Source organism: Schistocerca serialis, chromosome 9, assembly GCF_023864345.2.
Source record: "Schistocerca serialis cubense isolate TAMUIC-IGC-003099 chromosome 9, iqSchSeri2.2, whole genome shotgun sequence".
NCBI classification, from domain to species: domain Eukaryota; kingdom Metazoa; phylum Arthropoda; class Insecta; order Orthoptera; family Acrididae; genus Schistocerca; species Schistocerca serialis.
The window spans coordinates 287,415,373-287,439,826 of record NC_064646.1 but is presented as its reverse complement, the minus strand read 5'-3'; the positions used below and the strand labels follow the sequence as shown (position 1 = coordinate 287,439,826).

Sequence of the window (24,454 nt, the reverse complement as noted above, 5' to 3'; positions counted from 1 at the left end):
ATAGTGTTTAGTAGGAATTACCAGCCATAAAATTAAAAGGGAATATGTGTATTTGATGATGTTTTCTGTTTTGAAGTGGATTTGGGTATGAGTCACTGATTTGAACATTGCAGTTGTAGATATTTTTACATATTTGTGGTTTTGCATCAGTTCACCAAATTTATACAGGAGAGGATTTACTGAAATTGATTGTCAGTACTGTGAAGATCCATTTTCCTCCAGAAAATAGTAGTATAAGAGTCTCACTTTACATTCCAGTATAGTGTCCTAGAATAGTGTTATTATTTCAAGAGTCTTTATGCTTGTGTAGTTTGAAACTAGTGGATACCTGTACATCTTACATGGAGACAGGAGACTCAGTGTTTATATGTTCTGCCAATAGACACTTGATATATTATGTGTATGTTACAATCAGCACTCATCATCATAACTAATGATGAAATATCTTTGCCCTTATTGTCCCATACATGAAATTGTAAACAAACATCTGCTTTTGTTCTCCTGCGGAATGTTACTTTCACAACAAAGATAATAACTAAGAAAGTGAAAATTACAAGAGAGTGACACATGGTCAAAAAGACCACGAACAGCAATAATCACTTGAAAAAAAAATTGAAATAATTGTGGATAGTGATGCTCGCTTCCAATATAGTGTCTCATTACAGGTAGCTGAAACAAAATAATTTCTTCAGAAATTCAATTCTAAACATTTCAGCATCTGTCCTACAGTTCTAACATAAGTTTTACCTCAGCTAAAAATTGCAATAAACAGTCCACATTCATGACTTTATGAATAGTCATGTGTGATTATTAGCTGTTTTAGAATAACCTTTTCAAAGAGCCGTCATTTTAAACTGTCAGTAAGGGCCTTGTAGAGTATCCTAGTGCAGACAATATGAAGGATAGTTCTGACAATATTATGAAACTCACCATATAGTGGAAATGTTGAGTTGCAGACAGGTGCAACAAAAAGACTGATAAACAAGTAAGCTTTTGGCCAAAAGGCCTTCTTCTGAAATAGACAACATACACACACACACACACACATTCATCCAAACACGACACTCACATGCATGACCACTCTCTGTGGCTGCCAAGGCCACACTGCAAGCAACAGAACATGATGAGAGAAGCAGTTTGAGTGGTGGGGGTAAGGAGGAGGCTGTGATGGGGCAGGGGTACGACAGCAGGGTAGAGGTGGAGGACAGTGAAGTGCTGCTTGTGGTATGAAGGTTAATAATGTGAAAAGTTTATCCTTTGGAAAAAAAATTTCATTTAGTTTTCCAAAAACTGAATAGTGACAGTTAAATTAATGGACCGTAAACCCAGATCTTTGTAGACAGTAATGCAGAACTCCTGCACAGAAAAGTTGTCTCCTTTGCATTGTACAGGATGACAGTAACACAACTTATGCTGATTTTGTGGTGTACAAGATCTGTTCAAAAAATTCCAGAACTTTGTTCACAAAATTTCTCTACACTTGCTCTTTCTTATTGTGCATGGTATCCTTGGAAATTCTCTCACACAATTGCTACACCACTCCCAACACCATTTCTACTTCTGGAAGCAGTCTTAGTATATCTCTATCTGAACTGCATGGAGTGTTGTCTGCAAATATTCTTTTATATCATCTATCATTGCAAATCTTCATCCTTTCAATGAGGTTTTCAACTTTGGAAATACAAAAGTCGACGAGGGCTAGATCTGGAGAGTATGGAGGATGAAGTGGCACAGTGATTTAGTTTTTTGTGCAATAGTCACGCAGCAATGGGGATGAATGCAGACACGCATTATCCTGATGCAAGAGCCATGAATTGTCTTGTTACATTTCAAACCGTTCCCTTCTCACATTTTCTCACAGGCATCACAACACATACAATAGTACCATCAATTACAGTTTGTCTCTGTGGCATGAATTAATGGTGAACTAACACTTCAAAGTCAAAGAAAACTATCAGTATGGATTTGACCTGACTTGACGAGCTTTTTTGGTCTTGTAGAAACTTTCCCGACCCATTGTGAAGATTGAACCTTGGTCTTAGCATCATAACCATGGACCCATGTCTCATCACCAGTTATGATTCTCTTAAGGAACATCTGGTTCTGATTTGCGCTATCTAAAAGCTCTTAACAGATTGTGAAGCACAGATTTTTCTGGTCTTGATTCATGAGCCATGGGATGAACTTGGCAGCAACACATCGCCTTCCAAGATGCTGTGTCAGGATTTCATGACATGATCCAACTGAAATGCTACATTCTTCTGCAGTCTTGTGGACAGTCAGTCTTCAATCAGCATGCACAATTTCATTGACGTTCCTGAAATGAGTGTCATTGGTAGACGTCGAAGAGGTCCTTAATAAGGGTCACCTTTAATTTCTGTCCGGCAATTTTTAAACTGTGTGAACCATTCATAATGTCAACTATGGCTTAGGCCCTCATCATTGCAGACTTCTTGCATCATTTGTTGTGTCTCTGCAAAGGTTTTCCTGAGTTTCATGCAAAATTTAATGCAGAAATGTTGCTCCTCTAACTCTACCATCTTGAAATTCGCAAACTGTGTGGCACAGTGTACTACTCAATACAACACTAAACAATAACTAACAGACATACAACAATGAAACTTCTAGCAGCTACACATTAAACACAAGCATGTGCAAGGATACCAATCGCATTTTGCTCAAACACGCCATTGGAGCAAAATTACAAATATTCTGGAATTTTTTGAACAGGCCTCATACTAATACGCTATCAAATATGTACCGTTGCAGTTCAGAAACTTGCAATAACTTACTTGTATCTCTGTGATTTATATGTAGCGTATATTTTAATAATATTTGAGGCTTTCTTCATTATATTGCATTTTTTACTAAAGTACAAAATTCTTCTTGGTATATGTATTATGACATTAATTTTGCAGGATGTGGTGGCATCCTGAAAGGATCCAATGGAACATTTGAATCTCCACGATATCCAAATTCTTATTCACCTGGACAAACTTGCCGATGGATTCTTGCAGCACCGCCAGGGAAATCTATCCAACTTACATGGGATTCGTTTGCATTGGAAGAAGGATTTGATGAGGACTGTGACTTTGATTATATTGAAGTATATGATAATTCCTCATTTGGTGCCTCAAATATGGGCAGGTAAATAGCAGGATTTTCATTTAGTTCATTACATATTTTTACACTGTAAATTGTTGTACTTGAGAGCAATTTGTGTAGATGCAGAGAGAAAAGTAAATTCTGGCAACAGTCCTTGGGGAATCGTACAATTATGAAACATTCTTCATTACATACGACTGCCAATGAAGCAAGTTTAAGAGGTGTAAACGATCAGTCTGAAAATTATGCGTAATAATTCACAGAACATGGCCTGTAAGTGTTGGCAAATAAGAACAAGATATTTTGCTATTGTGCACTTCTATGTCTGGTCTGCAATGCATAGAGGTAGAAATAGATGTAAACTTAGAATGGGGAATGTGAAATTGGGAGCCTCTTGTAGCTCCACTCCTGTTCCTAACCTACATGATGATTCAGTGAGTTAATACGACTCTTCCAAAACTATATTTAATAGTAATACTTGAAAATTACTAGTTTCATCATTTTGAAGGGGGGGGGGGGGGAGGGGGGGGGGGCTGCAGCTAGACAAGAGAACTGTATACTGAATTAATGCATAACCAATCCACTTGATAAAATTAAATTGAAGTAATTTGTAGCGTATCTGAAAACTGTTCTATGGGAAACACTTATTACTTAATCAACACAAGATACAGGTCAAATTGTTACTGAACAGTCCTACAAATGATTCCATTCATTTGCATATTTTGATCTGTAAATCCCGTTTTAAAAGAGAATCTTCAGGGATGCATATTGAGTGAAATTAAGCACTAATGGCAGAAACAGCCACCACAGGCAACTTCTGTAAAGTAAAATAACAACCAGTTTTGATTAGTGACAGTATTAATAATGGTAATTACTCCTAGATGACTTTATGTTTGTTTGTTTGTGTTCAGAAACATTAGATACTTTGAAAAAAGCTGCTGCTCCTTGTCTTGCTCTTAACCTGCCACTGTTTCAATTAATACTTAAAATGAAGCATTTGCTTACTTTAGACAGAACACCATCATCTAGACAACTAGGCACCAACAAGAAAACAAAGTCTTACAGTTCAGAATTGATGTCATGAATTTGAGGCTATGCCACAAGTGATAACTTACTTTCTGATGAAATCATACTAACTCTGCTTCAGTAAATGATAAATACTAGACACTAAATTTACCTATGGTGCTCTGTGTTATATAAATAAATTTACTGAGAATTGTATTTTTTATTGTTAATGCAAATTCAAGTTTTTTTTATCAGTTATGCTCTATCATACATAAAATAATGAATATAACAGCACTGAAGTTTTGTATGCACCGATTTCATTTAATCATCTTTTACATAACATTGTCAAAGTTACCAAAATTATGATATTTACATCTTGTAAATGGATTAAAAAAAAAAGAATCTACTCACCAAGCAGTAGCAGGATCACACGCATGAAAAGGTTTAACTTCTACAAGCTTTCAGAATGGCTCCTTCTTCTGGCACAAAAGTTGAAGGGAAAGGAAGAAGTGTGAAGAAAAAGGACTGGAGAGATTTAGTCCTCACAAAAGATGACAATATAGGCATGTCAGCTCCCTTAACACATACATACATAAGTTCTCCTTCCTAACAAAGTGCTTGCTGTAAGTGCATAGTCCCATTATTGTCACTCAGTATCTGTCCTGTGTTTAGCTTGTGAAGCATACATGCACAGTTCACTGTCCGTTATCGCTCCAGCTTGGTTTCACGTTTTAATACAAAGTCAGAGTTCATATCATGCGTCCACATCGTCCTTACTGCACAAATTCGTGAAGCTCGTGTTCAGCGGCGTGATCCTTTGTGAAATCTTTGATGCGCTGACTACTGGTTTCCATGTTAGCGGCCTGAGGAAAGTATTTCACATTGTCTCTCACACTTATTCAGTAGGAATATCAACTGTGCATCTGACATCTGCCGATATGGTAAGTTTCTTGCTGCATCTACGACATTGCTGAGCACAGAAAATTCATATTTTTATGAAGAATTGTCATTTTTTTTAGTTCATCACACCCACACCTACATATCTCACACGCACACTTAACACTTTGCAGTTAGGTTTCATATGTTTTTGCTCTTTGTTTTTGAACGTCTTACATACCGTTGCATTACACAAAGTTTTTGTAGTGTCCTTGCCACTTACTATACTATACACATAACAACAAAAAATAAATAAAACTACAAAAATAAACTTATCCTATTTATTTGCTACATACCATTATTGTTGCTTATATACATTACAGTCTGATTGTCATTTTGTTTAGTACATTTTGTTAAATTATTATTTTGTTACACTGTTGAGTTCCAATTACATGAGCACACTTTTTGCTCTTATTTGGTTGTACACTCTTTACATAATATCCATACAGTAATAGATTTGCTTTTCCTTTGTGGCATAAATTGACATACACTTCACTTCAATTTACAGTGACTTCTTATCAGAGCATATTTATCAAGTTCAAAGAATTAAAGAAATTTCATGGAAAAGCATTTATGTACTCAGTTACTTCTCGTTGCTGGTCTTAACTGTGTTCCCAAGAACAAAATAGTTCGTTGTTTATAAACACTATGTAAACCTGAAGATACCGTTCGTATCGAATACTTGTTCAGTGTTTAAAGTGCACCTCAGTATTTACTTATTATGTTCATCATATAAAGGATAACCATTTCATATGCAGAGGTATGCAGAGGTGTATCATCAATACTACATGTCATGTACAATGAGTGTAAAATAGTGTTTATATAAGTAACAAACATGCATAAAAAAATTCAATATAAATGAGGTGTTTGATGCTTTCATACGTAGTCGATGCTCACAGTAGTTGGTTTTGACCCCTTGATTATTTGGTAGTGCTCCACCTTAGTTCAGCCTTGTGATATGCGAAGTACTGCAACTGTATACTTCTTCACATATTTTCCCACTATCACATGTATACATATCATAAGCTTACAACCATATTTACTTGCGGTGTGGTCCTCTCTTATGCTTACATGGTACTAACACTCAACAAGCATTTGTCTTTCTTCACTTTTGGATGTGTCGATGCATCGTTCCCTAGAAGAAAAAAATTAATACTAACTTAAAACTAAATCTTCATAGTTAAGTGTACAGTGGCTCGATGGTCACTAACACCTCTTTCATATATTCAACCATGTGCTCATTTACTTTAGTGTGCAATCGTGCTATCACAAATTCTTTCAGTGTCATGTGTGTGTCTCTACTTACCTTATAAACCTGAAAGATAAAGTGTATTGTAGGTATGATGCGATCTCTTATTCAGCTTGTCTTTTATAGTGTACTTGCTTGTTTACCTGCAGCAAGGGTTTTCTGGCTCCTTCATTATAATTAGTGCTTGTACTTTCAATACTTAAATTTGTAAACATATGGATATAGTGTACGTAGTAATGTAACTTCAATAAATTTCGTAGTTTAGGATTCCCCTTCCGTATATATAATCCCTTAGCTGCCTGTGTGTATTGTGTAGATAGTTGTAGTTGTCGTATAGACACCCCATTAATTTTCTATTTTGCAGTTTAGTACTGGCTGTAGCTCGTAGGGTTTGTTCTGGGTGTTCCAACACCTTCAGCTGTGTCTGTCTGGTGCACACACGTTTGCAGTTTGTTGACTATCTTTCTCCCCAGTGTGCATGTATTGCGTCGCTCTGTTACTACTAATGTTGCGGTGAGTTGTGTATTGCAGTGCGCGCTACCGTGTGTTTCACAAGTTCGTTTATTCATTTACAACTGGGCTACACACAAGGTGAAGCATTGTGTTTAAAGTATTGTCGTCTCTAGATACATAAAAGTAAAATTCCTCCTTGTTACATCCACTTACCTTATCATTTATACATTTGACATATAAGAAAAAACCTAAACAAAAATTTTCCTTATCAACTAACAACATAGTTTCTGGAATGTGATTTTCTAGCCTCCTAAATCTAATTTTGTTATACATATGTACAGCTTAGAGGCTACACACCTCTTCTTAAGTATATAAACATTCTCAAGTCTTTGTGTGGGTAAAGGCCCTTGTCTTTACCTATGTTCATGTGTGCCAATCTGTATGCTCCTGTGTAGGGCATTTTGGGAATTATGTATGGTCCGATGTGTAGTAATTGCCACTTATGGTTCAGTTTTCCAATTTTTGTGGATTTGGGATGTGTTCTAAGTAACACCATATGCCCTGTGTTTTGCTTTCTGGCAAACAATACACTTTCTTACCACCTGTAGTACTCTTTGTCTAAGGTAGGGGAAATAACAGTATTTAGCTATTTTATCAGTACATGCTTAAGTGCCATAATGGCCCCAAGTATTGTGTGTGTATAAGATAAAATCATGCACATATTCCTCTGGAAAACACAGGTGCCATTTCTCTTGTTCAGGAAGTTTCCTATGGATCAAAACACCTTTGTGAGTAGTGAAAAACTTTTTTTAAATTTTTGATCTTCGTTATGTGCACGTTTTGCTCTTACCTTACTTCTGCGTGTGTCTTCGTGCTGTAATTGCTCAATAGGTTTGCACATGTGGGCATAGTATGGTCAGAGTGTTTTGTCCACCATCAACATAGCTCTTATTTCACCTTCCTGCTGTAAAAGATACTTGAATTTCTCTAAGCCTTGTGGTAGTTGAGAAAGAGCATCAGCTATTATGTATACTATCTCAAAATCGAATTCTTGAAGATACACACACCACCTTTCTATCCATCGGTGCAGCAATTTGCAAGTTAACAAAAACGATAGGGACCGATGGTCACCGTACACTTTTGTGTGCATACCCCAATCGAAATATTCAAACTTCTTAAAGGTCCAAGTTTCAGCCAAGCACTCTAATTCCATGACTCAGTATGAATGTTCAGCTTCAGATAAGGTGCGACTGGCAAAGCTAATTCCTTTAGGGATGAGATTTCCTTCTTCTTCTGCCAGTTGAAAAAGGCATGCACCCAGACAGTGAAAAGACACGTCGGTGCATAAACAAAACTCATTTTTCATGTCTGATTAAGATAAAATATTAACATTTAATAAGGTTCAAAATCAGTTTGATATTGCTTGTTCCATACCCAAGGTGTGTTTTACTGGAGAAGATTGAATAAAGCATCACTGTTAATAAGTTGGTTGGAGATGAATTTCCGTAAAAATGAAACTAAGCTTAAGTATGCCTTTAACTGTTTCTTGTTTTGCAGAATAGGGCAGTTCCTTATGGCATCAAGTTTTTTAGGAGATGGCAGTATGCCTTCTGAAGAGATTTTGTGTCCTAAACATTTTACGTTTTCTTGTCCAAAATTAGTATTCTTGATGTTTACTGTTACTCCATATTTGGAATAATGGTACCTTACTCAAAAGTTCGGGCCCTAGCACTCTGTCAAGTGCAGAGATTAATACACCTGCACTTACGTTCAATCCATGCGGTAATAGTTGAAATTCGAAGCTCCTGCCCCCACATACAAAGGCGGTATACTTCCGACTTTCTTCATGTAGCTTTATTTGCCAATATGAAGACCGGAGCTCAGTTATAGTAAGAAATTTAGCATTATGGAATTTCAAAAGCTGTTCCTCTAAATTGTCTGGATGTGTTCGTACAGGTACAATGGTCCTATTAATATTACATGTGTCAAGGACCAAGTGCTTCTCGCAATCTGGCTTACTCGCAGCCAAGATGGGACTACAAGAAGGGGAAAATGATGGTTGTATTATGCTCCATTCAAGAATCCATACCGATTAAACAATCAACTATTAATTTTTCTACTATCAAAAAAACTGCTTCATACATAAAACTGTCCTTATTGTACGGGAACTCAGGCTTGTATCTTGACTCCTTTCAATTTCTGACCAGTGGCAGTTTGTATGCTGTGATTTTGCACTGGCAATGTAGGCACAAGTCCATGTTTCTTCAATTCTTGAAAGAATCCCTGTGACATCAAATTAGTCGTAGCACCTGTGTCAGGCACAATGGGTACATCAAAGTCAAATATTTTGGGTTTAATAGTAGCTTGTATCTTGTCCTCTGTCCAGTTTTTCCACGTACGCTCATTATCTTGATACAGATCATCTCTTGCATCATCACCATAATCATATCTGATAAAGCAGATCTCAATCAAGCTCGCAGCCCCACTCCCCTCCAAGGTCACGGAATGGAGGCATGCCGTGACCGGTTCAGGTTTTCTGGCATTGCGGTGACATTGACCTCTAGGTTAGGCATAACTTCTACTATGTTGACCCTTGGTGCTTGGTTACACCAATTAGTGTCCTGATAGGCTGTCAGTTGAAATTCTCTTCGCCTCTGCTTGTTATTCGGCATATGTGTGTCACTTTGCTTGCCAAATTCTGCTGGTAGAGGGTTATTCAGTTGTATGTTATTGTTTGGCGCTTGCCAAGTGATTGGCTGATTATTGCCAAAAGCTTGTGTTGGTACATATTGTACAGGCTGGCCATACACTACTCACCCAGTGTAAATGTTTTTGCTAAATTTTTGCCAATTTCTTTTATATCCACCTTTGTATTTACAGCTTTCTCCATTGCCACTGTGATTAACATTACCATTACCATAGATTTGGGTGGGCTAAGTTTGCCATCCGTGTTGTACTACGAATCCATTGTTTACTTGTTGGTCAGTAAATTAGTGTGTCGCTATCGGCGTATTAACAGGCTTCGGTTATACCAGTCTCTTGTCATATATAAAATCTATTGTCCAGTGCAGATAGAAAGTATTCGGTGTTGTGTTCAAGGATGGTAATGAGTTTTCCCTAATGTGGGCAGGAAGATGGCTCTTTAAAATTTTCATCACGTCTACTTGAGATACAAGGTTCGTCCAGTGTCTGGTTTTATTCAAATATTTTTCAAAATAGGTCCTTAAGATTCCGTACTTACTATTGAACGGAGTCGGATTGATTACTTCACGTCTGAGTCTCTCTTGTATGGCCGCAGACCAACACTTATCCAGAAATGCCCTCTCAAACTGTTCATAATAGTGAAAATGTTCCACCATGTCCATAGCCCATAGCAGAACATCAACCTGTGTGTATCCAACAACAAATCTAAATTTATGGGCTTCGGTCCAGGTATGAGGTAAAACATTTTGAGAAGCTCTGATAAAGACCAGAGGATGTGTTCTTTTCCCTCCTGAAGCAAATATCGGAAATCGTCGATGCGTAAGTAATTGCTCATTGGCGAGTAATGTTGACAAACACGCAGTGCTGTCAGTGACAGGCACATTTGTGTTCGCTTGCGGGGTAGTGCATGGCAACTGCACTAGCTCAGCAGGTGCAGCTGGTCATAGCTTGTGTTCCAAAAATGGACAGCATAGAGATAGAAGTGATGACACTTTCTGCAGGACCTGACCATCATTTTGCAGGACAATTCTCAAGCACGTACAATGCAAGCTGTTACTGATTTGTTTGAGTGATGGGGCTGCTAATTGCTATACCACCTACTGCACTCCCCTGACTTAAGCCCTTGTAAGTTCAACTCGATTTCTATACTGAAGGAAACACTTCATGGCATTCACTTCAGAACTGCTACAAATTTGTCGGGCAATAGACCACACCACTAAAAATGTCAACACAACTGGCACTGCTAAGAGTATCCTAAGACTTTGACGTCAGTGGCAATGGGTTATAAACAATGCTAGTGACTACTTTGAAGGTCAGTAAAACTTTGAAACATGTATCCATTTTGTACCAGCTGTAATTAAATAGATGCCACTCTTAAAGTTGCAACCCTTGTACAAAGAACGCAACAGCATTATGAAAAGGATAGATTGTTACTCAGCACTTAGAGAGAGTATTGAGCCACAGACAGGCACAATGGAAAGATTGCAAAATATTTAAGCTTTCACACAAAAAAGGCGTTCTTTGGAAAAACAAAACACACATACATGATCATTATCTCTGGGCGCTGTGGCTCGAATATGGACTGTGACACTGTCTGACATAACCCACAATCTGGAATGTATGGTCGGTGTAAAGAAGAGGCATGAGCTGGGGAGAAATGAAAGTATAACTTAGTTCACTCCTCCATCCAACATTGATCCACACTAACTGCCCCTTAATCAACAAATTAACTTATTTGGTTATAATAAAGGGAAACATTCCACGTAGGAAAAATATATCTAAAAACAAAGATGATGTGACTTACCAAATGAAAGTGCTGGCAGGTCGACAGACACACAAACAAACACAAACATACACACAAAATTCAAGCTTTCGCAACAAACTGTTGCCTCATCAGGAAAGAGGGAAGGAGAGGGAAAGACGAAAGGATGTGGGTTTTAAGGGAGAGAGTAAGGAGTCATTCCAATCCCGGGAGCAGAAAGACTTACCTTAGGGGGGAAAAAAGGAAAAAAGGACGGGTATACACTCGCACACACAAACATATCCATCCACACATATACAGACACAAGCAGACGTATTTAAAGACCATGCATGATCAGTGATGTGCGAAAAACGGAAGTGGAAATAAAGTAAAAGTTATCAGAACTAGCCGAAATGGTTGTTTAATACGTGAAAGCAGCTGTTATTGAACTAGAAACGGTGGATTTTATAGCAGCGGTAGTGTTGAAGGCGGAAAATAAAATTTTTTTGGTTATGGTTTGGAAGTGGGTTACGTATTATTGAGTATATATAGGCGGGATAAAATTGTATTACGGTAAAAAGGGGAATGTATTTCAGATCAAAATAGGTCACAAATTATAGCAGGCAGAAACAGACTCACTACACTTACAGTATATGCTGTTTGGTGTGAACCCAGTTGGCACAAATGCAACCAACCAAAAGTGCTAACTTCTTGCAAGGATCAGCAAAACTAGTAACTAAAATTATTTTTAGTCCCTTTTAGTGTCTCTGTGTAAAATACACCATTGTAAAACTGTTTTGAATTTTATTTTGTTTAGTAATCTAAGTAATTTCTCATTTTCCAGTTTACAGACATTATTATAAAAAATGATGAAATGTTGACATTGTTTGATAGAATCTACTGCTAAATGTGATGTTACTCAATAAAAAACTCAGAACTTCCAATAAATGAATCAGCCTGGCAACTGATTAATTGGTGTTGCTTTGCAGAGATAAGAAGAGCATATAGGAAGTTTGTATGTGGTAGCTGTTTTTCCAAGTTGAGGCATTGCTTATAAGGCTAGTTAGTTTTCCTATCTGTTGTATGCATTTCCCACAATATTTATGAGAAACTGAAAATACCACAAATAAAAAATGACGAAAAATGTAGTGTACCTTCTCTGCTGAAAGTTGTGCTTTGAATCAAACATTTAGCTGTCACATACTTTTATTGAAAATGGATGTACTTAGCACAGGAATGTAAATTATCACTCTCAGTCATGGATATCCACTTAATAAGCATATTTTCAGCAGATGGGAAATTGAAAATATAAACTTCTTTGTGCTCATCATATCTACTGATGCAGCCTGGAACTTAAAACTTGTTCAGAATTCTAAGTATTACTCCTCAACATCTAAGGATAGTATAAGCAACAAATATTGATTGCACTGCATGTCTGCTTCAGATAAAGTCACTCCTCACTAATCAGACATTTGTAAAGCCTTGTTCCCTAGATCGTATGACCAAGACAATGCACATTTAATATAGGAATTGGAGTCAATCAGAAATTACTTCCATTGATCCAAATAATCAGGTAAAATGATTTTCCATTTTCTGCATGGTATCTTCATTCATTCACTGATCATGTTCCATAGAGTCCATTGTGAAAGGAACGTTCAGGTGTGTGGGCAAGTCATGGTATACATTAACTAAAGACAAAGTACAGAAATGTAATATGTATACATCACCAATAAAATATAAGTAGGCTATACTGCTTAGTGCTACTTTGGTTTTGCAGCTGTTTTGTAACATAAATCTCCCGCCGATGACAAGTTGCATCCAATCTCTAACACAAGTAAACAATAAACACCTCAAGAAGAATAGTACAGTAGTTGTGAACCTGCAGTCTTAGTCATTAAAGAAATTCCAGTTGTATTTTCTAGAAATATGTTTTGAAATGGTAATAGTCTGTGCTGACTTTCAAAGATGATGAAACATAAGAAGGACTTATCATCAAGAAAAGCAAGATCTAACACAAATCTGATTCTAGGTTGAAACATGTAGATGCTTAAAGTCACTGTGTGGATATATTGTTTGGTTTCATAGATAGTTTAATAGCTGCAATTACAGAAGCTAAAAAAGGAGAATGGTTTGGCAGTGATCATGCAAAAGAAGGAAAAAACAACACTTTTTAGTCTTGAGACTGACTGCATTTCAAGTTCAATGATGGAAGAGAGGCTTTAGTACTTCAGTGCACTAGGTGTCTGTCCTCGGTAGCTGAGTGATCAGCGTGACAGAATGTCAGTCCTAAGGGCCTGGGTTTGATTCCCGGCTGGGTTGGAGATTTTTCTCTGCTCAGGGACTGGGTGTTGTGTTGTGTTAATCATCATCATTTTATCCCCAGTGATGCACAAGTCGCAGAAGTGGCGTCCAATCGAAAGACTTGCACCCGGTAAACCGTCTACCCAACAGGAGGCCCTAATCACACGACATTTTTTATGCACTAGGCAATGGAAATCATCAACCTTATGCATTATACTCTTAAAGCAAAGAGTCCTTATAGTTTTATAACTGAATTATAGTCCCTGATATTTTCTTGTACCTATTCTGTGTTAGTTGTAAGCAAGGTCTAATTTTCTGACTCTTCCTTTGACTTCCTCTTATGCAGTCCATTGTTTTGGATCCATTCTCCTAAGTATTTGAATTCATCTGCCCTTCTAACCTTCCTATATTTTACCTACAGGTACTTCTCCTCTTGGTGTCAGTGTTCCATATATTCCAGCTTTTCATACGAGACTTCAAAACCCATTTTTCCAGCAATTTTATGCAAGGTTTCCAGCATCCTTTTGTGCATCCTTCCAGTTTCTAGCTAAAAGGGCAAGGTCATTGGCAGAAGTCAAACACATGAATTCCATTTTTTCCTTTTTTTTTCCCAAAGTGTATTCTATTTATTTTTTCAACTCCAGACCTTCTTCCCGGGCTTTCATTATTTTCTTCAGGGTGATATTTGAAAGAAATGTAAATAATCCATCTCCTTGCCTGACCCCTGTCTTTATTTTGAAGGACTCAGAGATTTCTTCTAAAAACCTAACTACTAAGTTCGAGTCTTTCAGGGTTTGTTTCACAATTTCCCTCATTTTTCTGTCAACGCTCAATTCCTCTAAAATCCTATATAGAATTTGTCTGTCTTGTCAGTTGAATTTTTTTGGATGCATTTAAGAAGTTGAGAGAAGTTACTACTGCATGGTGTTCATAATGGTCATTTCAAAACATCCTATATTTTGATTTTCTACTGACTGGACTGTAAACTTGCAATACTTTTTATTTTCATAACAGGTTCTGTGGTGAACGACTTCCACCAGTATTGGTCACCATAGGAAATGTAATGACTGTTGTGTTTCAGTCTGATCATAGCATTAATTACCAAGGATTTAGTGCACATTACAATCAAATAGACATTTCAACAAGTAAGTATGCAACAGTTAGCCTTCAATTTTATCTATCTTCTTTTCTTGTTTTTCAATTGATATGTTATGTGTTACCACTTTATTAATGTTATGATCCATTCTGTTCAGTTCAGAAACTTTTGGCAGGCTCTGTACTACAAGAAACACCAAATAGGCAAATGAAGATGTTTGTGGACAAAATATTTGTACATTGTTTAGTATTTTGTATGAAAATGATCATCAAATGGAGCTTTATACTAATGCTTGGATTAATAGTGTCTTGTACATATAAATAGATAATTTAATGTTTTACAACTTCTATTGTTGAGTAAAAGACACTGTGGAGACAAGTAATTTGATCACATTTTTGTTTTTATAAGAATTTTCTTTGCATTAATGAAAGTTAAATGAAAAAGTAATAATTAACAAGGAGGTAATTATTATACTTGTTCATATCTGAAAAATTATTCACTCACATGTATCACTGTAAAGTGTGTATTTTGTTTTTATTGAGTAACAGATATTGCAGATTTACCCTGCCTCTATGGACATATAATTACTGCAGTGGGAAAAGCTGTCAGCACATGAATGTGAAGTAGTTTTTAAGAATGTGGAGGACAAATTTATACATATTTCAAAGCCTCACACAGAGATGGCAGTGATGTTATTGAAATTTTATTCTGTTATAACATAAGTCAGGTCAACATCACAGTCTGATTTCACCCATCCAGTCTGACTCATGATATCCTGTAAAATATCATTAATTTACATTGTGAAGGATGTAAGCCTGATATAAAATGTTGTCTGTGGTTGTCTTAGCTTGTAGTGTAATCTAAGCTGTTTGTTAACTGTGCTTTTTATTCCAACTATATCATGATGTAGTGATGTATGAGGGTGTGGTTTGGGTGGAATCTGGGAGCACAGCTTAAATTGTTGACAGAGAAACAAATAGCAATTTTTTTTCTTCACAAATTGTCTGTTTCTTTCTGTATTACACATGATTTCCAAGGGCAAAGAAATGCAAGAACTTAACAGCAAAAGTTAAATTGTTGTGAGTTAAGTGATTAGTCATTATAATTATAATGTTGCTTTCTACAATTATTGGTCTATTTTTGTAATGTGGCAAGTTTGTTGAAGGTGTTAGTTAGCCAGGTTCTAAGTGCATAGCTCAAATGGTCATGAGTGAAACAAGTAGAAATGTTATTTTTAGTTTGTGTTTTACAAATACTTAGCTTTTTTTTTGTTTTACTGCGATCTCACTGAGGCACTGCATTTTGACATCTATGTTCTTCTATGTGTCTTCTTGTTGTTAGTGATGGGTCACACTTGTAGTGTATGTGTGTTTTTGTTATGTGGTATGTAATAATGATTTAATTTGGTGGGATGCAGTCTTAGGTATTTATTTGTTACTTCTTTTCCCTTATGCTTATTGACTTGTTGATTTTTGCTTATAATGCAATTTTAGTTTTTTTATTTATGTTCTTTTCTTTCAGTTTATTCTGGGGAATTTTTTTTTATTTCTTTAGGTATTTTTGTATGTTATATTCTGAGGGTGTGTATTATACCTGTTTTCATTTGGTTTATATATGTCAAGCGAAGCAATCAGTTGCAATTGAGCAATATTTTTCTAGTGTATTTTAGAGATTTTCATTTGCGCAATTTTCGTTGATGTTGTTGGTTTTGGGGAAAGGTTTGAAGGTACCTGTTATCACTGTTTCGTTCAGCGTACCTTGTGATTTTTTTATATATATATTTTTACAATTTTCTAATAATTTTTCTTGGTTATTATTCAGTTTGTTGTTGCTTTGTGCAGGTGTATCTAGTACCCCTCTCTTTGTATGAGCTTAGTAGGTACAGCAAAACATTTGAATCACACTGGGTGTGTGTATGGTATCCCTGTTTTCGTTTGAGCTGTGGAGGTCAAGCAAAGAATCAATTCCAACTGTACGATTTTTTTTTATCATTTTATTTTAGAGTCAGTTTAGTGTGCAGGAATTTGTTTTTGTTAGTCGTCAATCATGTCAGTCTTTTGCAGCTCTGTGAGAGCTATTGCCGTATTCCTTTGAGCTATGTAGGTGTAGCGTAAGCTGCAGTTCCCTTTGTTGGCTTTCACTCATGACGTAAATGTGTTATGTTGTGTCAACTCATGTAAGCTCAGTCTACTCAAAGTTTGCATTTTGAGGTAAGAGGAAAACATACTCTTGTTGTAGACATTTCTGTTTCTGGTTTTGTTTTTAGTAATGGTGTCCAATCGTTTCCAATAATTTGTCAAGTATTCCATTCAAATTGTGTGATTTTTGTACTTCTATATTCGGTTTATTCTGTACAAATTTGTGTGTGTGTGTGTGTGTGTGTGTCTAAAAAACTGGTATTGAATAATTCCTTTGACCTACATAGCTTAAATGAAGACAGTGACATCAGACATTCCCTTTATGAAAACAATAAGATAATAAAAAACTTGCGAGGGTTGGAATTTAAATAATAGCAACTATTTACTTAAAGCTTGTATAAAATAGATACGTATTTCCACATTTTACTGACCTTCAAAGTAGTCACCAGCATTGTGTATAACCCATTGCCAGCAATGTGGAAGTCGTAGGATACTCTTAGCAATGCCAGTTGTGTTGACTGTTTGAGTGGCACAGTCTATTGCCTGACAAATTTGTAGCAGTTCTGAAGCGAATGCTATGAAGTGTTTCCTTCAGTTTAGAAATCGAGTTGAGCTTACAAGGGCTTAAGTCGGGGCAGTGCCGTTGGTGGTATAGCACTTAGCAGATCCATCAGTCAAACAAATCAGTAACAGCGTGCACTGTACGTGCTTGGGCATTGTCCTGCAAAATGATGGTCAGGTCCTGCAGAAAGTGTCATCACTTCTGTCTCTATGCTGTTCATTTTTGGAACACAACCGACGACCAGCTTTTTTGCAGGCTAATGCTCAAGCACATACAGTGCAAGCTGTCACTGATTTGTTTGACTGATGGGGCTGCTAAGTGCTATACCACCTGCTGCATTCTCCTGACTTATGCCCTCGTGAGTTCAACTCAATTTCTAAACTGAAGGAAACAATTCACGGAATTTGCTTCAGAACTGCTACAAACTCGTCGGACAATAGACCGCACCACTTGAACTGTCAGCACAACTGGCACTGCTAAGAGTATCCTACAACTTCCACATCGCCGGCAATGGGCTATACACAATGGTGGTGACTACTTCGAAGGTCAGTAAAGCTTTGAAACACGTATCTATTTTGTACGAGCTGCAAATAATTAGTTTTCACTAATAAAGTTCCAACCCTTGTAATTTTTTTTATTGTCTTCTTGTTTTCATGAAGGGAATGTTTGATGTCGCTGTCTTCATTTGAGCTATGTAGGTCAACTGAACTAGTCAATACCAGTTTATATTCTGTGTATTCTAGATGTTTTAGTATGTCCTGTTTTTTTTATTTTTTTATTTATTTTTTATTTTTTATTATTTGTTAAATGATGTCACTTGTCAAAGTAGGAGGGTGGAATCAGACCTTATTGTATTTCCCGTAAGTCATATATCATATTGATCCTAAGAAAAGCTTTTCTTTATATGGTGTTGCATGTGTTTTGCTTGAGTGGATAAACTGGAAAATGGTCCCATCAAAAGCCTTTTGTTTTGACATTTTATTCATCCAAGGTTGGCACACATTTACAAATCTCCTTTAGTTTCAACAGTTAAAAACTGAGTGGTTGAATTCATACATGCAATTCCTGTTAAAGATAAGCCATGTGTGGATGTTCCCAATTGATGTTATGCAAATAAAAGTATATGAAATAGCTGATTGCATAGTCGTATCAAAAGAAAGACTGTGGTACATTAATTTAGTGTGAATCTGTAATTATGAAGAAGCTTTGAGGTTGGTGAGTGTCTTATCTGTTGAATCATGATCAAAATCTAAAGCAAAAATAGATTTTTTGACACTGTTCAGTCCATTCTGAGAAGAATCTAACTGACTTAGTGTACGGACTTGTTACTATCCATGTGCCATTGGTCTACTGCTTCACACCACAAATAGAACGTCTGTCAAAGCAGTGTTTGGAATCTATGCCAAAATAGACAAATTTGATTTCGTCTCTCAGAGGAGGTACGGGCAGAATGCTCTGAGTTCAAAACAGGTTCTTTGTCATTGATTATCCTGAAAAAGGAAAAAAAATTTAGTAATACAAGCCATAGCTCATGTGTGATTCATTTTAGTATAAAAGTTTATTCTCAGATAGTTGTGTTCGTGGACTACATTCAGCAAATATTTACATTATTACTTTGCAGCATGTGGTCACACTTTCCATTCAACAATGGGTGCTATCCAGTCCCCACGATATCCACAAAATTATCTTCCTGGTCAGGACTGCACTTGGATCATCTCCATTCCAGTTGGTCAGCAGATTATGTTAAATGTCACAGACTTTGAGCTGGAGGCAGGCAGTTGTAAATATGACTATCTGGAGATCAGGTAATGATTCATTATTTGTACAGCCACTTTTAAAAATATTTGCTCATTGTGTATATTAGCTAGTTTAAGGATTTACCTTGAAGATACTTTGCTTGTTAAAACAATTTCTCTTTATTTTGTCGATTTACTATAGAACAGTATTGATGGATGATCAATAGATTGAATGACTTCAGTTAGAAGATCTAATGACCTCATGTAAAAATTTAAGTTTAATCCCCCCTCCCCCTCCCTTCCTGAAGGTTTTAAAGGTGGAATAAATCACTTCATTATTTACGATACGTTATCGCAGTAACAGTGGATCCCAGTATTTCTGAGACATTAATCGTTCTTTGTTAGTAAATATACACGTATATATGTTGACTTTAGTGTAGTACTTTTTCCCACATTCTTTGCAGTAGGTGACAGCTCTATAAAAAAACATTATTTTGATTCATTTCCTTTTCTACAGAAAATGATAGTCATCATTTCATCAGACAAGACAAATGTTTTAGCCTGATTTCTCTCTGTCCATTTACTTTTTCCGTGGATGTTTAGGTGTTGACAGCAGTGACTTTGCTGTTAGCTACTTCTAGTGGAAACTTTTAATCTTTGGCTGCAGTCCAATGCAGAGTATGTATTTCCTGTCACATGTGTAGCTTTTTGCATCTTCATCTTATACTGTATACCTTACCAAGAGGCAATTGGTATTTTAAATGTTTGTTGTTACTTCTTTTTTAAATTCATCATTACATGTAGTTATTAATTGTGAGTCTCTTGCATAGTGTCTTCTGTGATGAATGACTGAACTTCCAATTACGCAAATGGAACATATCAATTAGGAAGCAGTTTTCATAAATTATTTCTGAATCCTTTTTAACAATTGTATATGATGAATGTTAAACTGCCTTACTTCATTGGTGGGTAATTGCCTTTACATATATCTGCTTGTGTCTGTATATGTGTGGATGGATATGTGTGTGTGTGCAATTGTATACCTGTCTTTCTGCTCCCAGGATTGGAATGACTCCTTACCCTCTTCTTTAAAACCCACATCCTTTTATCTTTCCCTCTCCTTCGCTCTTTCCTGATGAAGCAACCATGGGTTGCGAAAGCTTGAATTTTGTGTGTGTGTTTGTGTTTGTTTGTGTCTCTATCAACGTACCAGTGCTTTCGTTTGGTAAGTTACATCATCTTTGTTTTTAGATTTATTTTTCCCACATGGAATGTTTCCACATATATAGACATAATGTGTGTGCGAGTGTATACCTGTTCTTTTTTTCCCCCTAAGGTAAGTCTTATATATGTGCGGATGGATAAGTGTGTGTGTGTGTGTGTGTGTGTGTGTGTGTGTGTGTGTGTGTGTGTGTGTGTGTGTGCGCGCGAATGTATACCTGTCCCTTTTTTCCCATAAGGTAAGTCTTTCCGCTCCCAGGATTAGAATGACTCCTTACCCTCTCCCTTAAAACCCACATCCTTTCGTCTTTCCCTTCCCTCTTTCCTGATGAAGCAACAGTGGGTTGCGAAAGCTTGAAATTTGTGTGTGTGTTTGTGTGTTTTTTATTGTGTCTATCTACCAGCACTTTCTCGCATTTGGTAAGTCACAGTATCTTTTTTTTAAATATGTTTTTCGCATGTGGGATGTTTCTTTCTATTATATAATAGAGGGAAACATTCCACGTGGCAAAAATATATCTTAAAAACAAAGATGATGTAGCTTACCAAACGAAAGTGTTGGTATGTTGATAGAGACACTAACAAACACAAACACACACACACACAAAATTCAAGCTTTCACAACCCATGGTTGCTTCATCAGGAAAGGGGGAAGGAGAGGGAAAGCCGAAAGGATGTTGGTTTTAAGGGAGAGGGTAAGGGATCATTCCAATCCCGGGAGTGGGAAGACTTACCTTAGGGGGAAAAAGGGACAGGTATACACTCGCACACACACACATATCCATCCGCACATATACAGACACAAGCAGACATACGATGGGCAGAGTTGTCAGTACTGATCTGGTGTGAAAAAAGTCGAAAAAGTGTTAGTTAGAGCTGAGCTATGTTGATCCTGTGGTGAACTTGGGTTGGTAGACAACGATGTGCACAAAGGTTAGGTGGTTGTGTTGCCTCCAAAACACATTAAAGGGTGGAGAAATTCGGGAAAATTTCGAAAAAGCTGTGTGTAAATGTATTAAAAGGAGTGGTTTTGTGGTGGCAGATTATGAAAATGAGGATAACAATTGTCTGACGAAGAAATAATGACGTTAAAATCTGTGGGAAGCAGCTAAAAATGATCAGTGATGTGGGAAAAACGAAAATGGAAATAAAACAAAAGTTGTTAGAACTAGCTGAAATGGTTGTTTAATAGGTGAAAGGAACTGTTTGTGAGCTGGGAACGGTGGATTTTATAGCAGCGGTAGTGTTGAAAGCGGAAAAAAATTTTTTGGTTATGGTTTGGAAGTGGGTTACGTATTATTGAGTATATATAGGCTGGATAAAATTGTATGGTAGATTACGCTAAAAAGGAGAAGTTGAATACAAAGTGAAACTACTTGCACGAACAAAAAGAGAAAGTAAGATGACACAAAAGATTTCAAAATGCAACAGTGACAATAACAAACGTAATTGTTGGGTTCAAATTAATGATATTAATATAATAGAGGGAAACATTCCACGTGGGAAAAATATATCTAAAAACAAAGATGATTAAGCTTACCAAACAAAAGTGTTGGTATGTTGATAGAGACACTAACAAACACAAACACACACACAAAATTCAAGCTTTCGCAACCCACCATTGCTTCATCAGGAAAGGGGGAAGGAGAGGGAAAGCCGAAAGGATGTGGGTTTTAAGGGAGAGGGTAAGGGATCATTCCAATCCTGGGAGTGGGAAGACTTACCTTAGGGGGAAAAAGGGACAGGTATACACTCGCACACACACACATATCCATCCGCACATATACAGACACAAGCAGACATACATTTGGGCAGAGTTGGGCTACCCAAACATATGTCTGCTTGTGTCTGTATATGTGCGGATGGATATGTGTGTGTGTGCGAGTGTATACCTGTTCCTTTTTCCCCCTAAGGTAAGTCTTTCCAATCCCGGGATTGGAATGATCCCTTACCCTCTCCCTTAAAACCCACATCCTTTCGTCTTTCCCTCTTTTTCCTTCTGTCCTGATGAAGCAACAGTGGGTTGCAAAAGCTTGAATTTTGTGTGTGTGTTTGTGTTTGTTAGTGTCTCTATCAACATACCAACGCTTTCGTTTGGTAAGCTACATCATCTTTGTTTTTTATATATATATATATATATATATATATATATATATATATATATATATATATTTTGCGCAACTGTCAATTGTCAGATATTGAATACTTATTGCTTTTGTTTACAGCATTGATAACAGAACATATTGTAATAATGAACCTTGTCAGCAGTGCTCTATAGATAAATGCCACAAAAGCCTTTGGTCACTTACCTAATAGCATCAAAAGTCTGACAGATAGCCATTTAGCATTTAAAAGGAAATTAAAAGAATTTTTTAATGGCACTCCTTCTACTCATTAGATGAATTTTTGGGTATAGTTAGTGGGTGATTTCCCCAACCCCCACAAAAAAAGTGTCATTTTGTGTAATGTAATATCTTGTATAGACACCTTTTATAACCTGACACGTTCCACATCATTACGAAGTGTTGTATTTATGATCTATGGAACAAGCACTAATCTAATCTAATCTAATGAACTGAAGCCAGTGTAGTGTTGAGTTGCACAACTCATACCTAGTAGGAGTACTGTGTACTGTAGAAAGTGATTTAGACTTCTGTTGGGAATATCATTTATTGCTGAGTCACAAATTTAGGAATTGTGTGGATTGGCATGGGGAGACATATGTCAAACTTGGTAAAAGAAAGATTGATGTTGATTTCTAATTTCATATATTTTGTACCAAATGTCACAAAAGAAGGAAAAAGACATGGTTCAATAGATGTAAACTTATGGTAGAACATAGTGTTATTTTAGTCTCTTGCTGGGTTAAACAATTACGATTAGAAGTTGTCACTGCTACAGAAAATCTACAAATGCTGCTTGTGATTACTATGGTTTTTGTCATGAGGTGTGTTATTGACTGTGACAAACTGAATGTATTTCAGCACCTGTATTTTCACAATTTGAGAGCGGCTGGCAAAAAGCTTCCTTTCAAGTCTCTCACTGTTTCTCTGAGATACAGCTACTGTTGACCCTGGATACAGCAAAAAAGGATTGCTATCAGCTGCATACACAATAAGCATAATTGTTGATGATGAATATCTGGATGACAATGAAGGTATATTACTGCCATATTTTCTTGTTGTAGTTGTCAGTGGCATAAACAAAAATGATATCTGGAGCCATGACTGTTGCACACTCTATTTATATCACTTGCAAGTGGTCTTGGAAATTACCTTTTTCTGCCCAAGTAGTCATGAGCAGACACGTTATCCTGTTCAAAGGGAAATTGCTACATTGAGAAACATTAATTCTGTTTGAGTTAATAGATTAAGTTGCTGTCTTTATAGTACTGCATGCTCATCATTTAATTTACAAAAGGGATAAGTGTTAAGACTGTCAATAAATTACATGAAAATAATACAGTGAGAGTAAGGATTAGGAATAGCTGGACAGAAGAATTTGAGGTAAACAAGGATCTGCAGCAAGCGGTATCTAGGAGCAGTCCTGCAGACGGCATAGAAAATGCCAGGTTGTGGAAATGACAGTATATAACAGCAAGATATTTAGCCTGTATTTTGCAGATGCCCAGATTGTACAAGCGGAAGATGAATATGATCTGTGCTATACGGAAAAAAAAACCTTATAGAGTAATAAAACAAGGCTAGACTGAATATTAACCTGGAGAAGAATAAGTACTTGGATGCTAGAATGGAAAAAGTAAGTAGTTTGGAGGTAGATGGAGAAATAATTGTAGGTGTGGAAAATGGATATTATTTAGTAAACAGGACACAAGCAGTGATGAAATCACTTGTGGGATTAATAAAGGATGAACTCTAATAAGGGCAATGAACTTTGATAAGAAGAAGAATGAAGAAGAGAATGTATAAGACTATAGTCCAGAGTGTAGTTTAGTATGGGGAGGAAGGCTGGGACATTTTTTTTTAAAGGTAAGACTCACCTGCTTGCCAGAGATGAATTACTTAAGATGAAGCTCAAGCTGGACTAGGATGAACAGGATAAGCAGTGATAAAATCCAATAAAGGATGAAAATGGGTGGATATATCTGTGATGGCATCTAACATAAATACTGATGTAGTTTAACCATGTGAATAGGATGAATGAAGACAGGATACCCAATAGGATACTACAATGGATACCATCCCAGC

The 24,454-nt window shown here is 36.7% G+C and overlaps 1 protein-coding gene across 1 annotated transcript in view; it reads left to right on the top strand.

Annotated features, from left to right (window-relative positions):
- Nucleotides 1-24,454, top strand: part of LOC126419763 (cubilin-like) — a 753,686-nt gene that overhangs the window by 201,499 nt on the left and 527,733 nt on the right. The window contains exons 22-24 of the mRNA XM_050086938.1: nucleotides 2,919-3,147; nucleotides 14,508-14,638; nucleotides 18,911-19,094. Of these exons, the coding sequence (XP_049942895.1) occupies nucleotides 2,919-3,147; nucleotides 14,508-14,638; nucleotides 18,911-19,094 (544 nt within the window). The remainder of the gene's footprint in view (nucleotides 1-2,918; nucleotides 3,148-14,507; nucleotides 14,639-18,910; nucleotides 19,095-24,454) is intronic.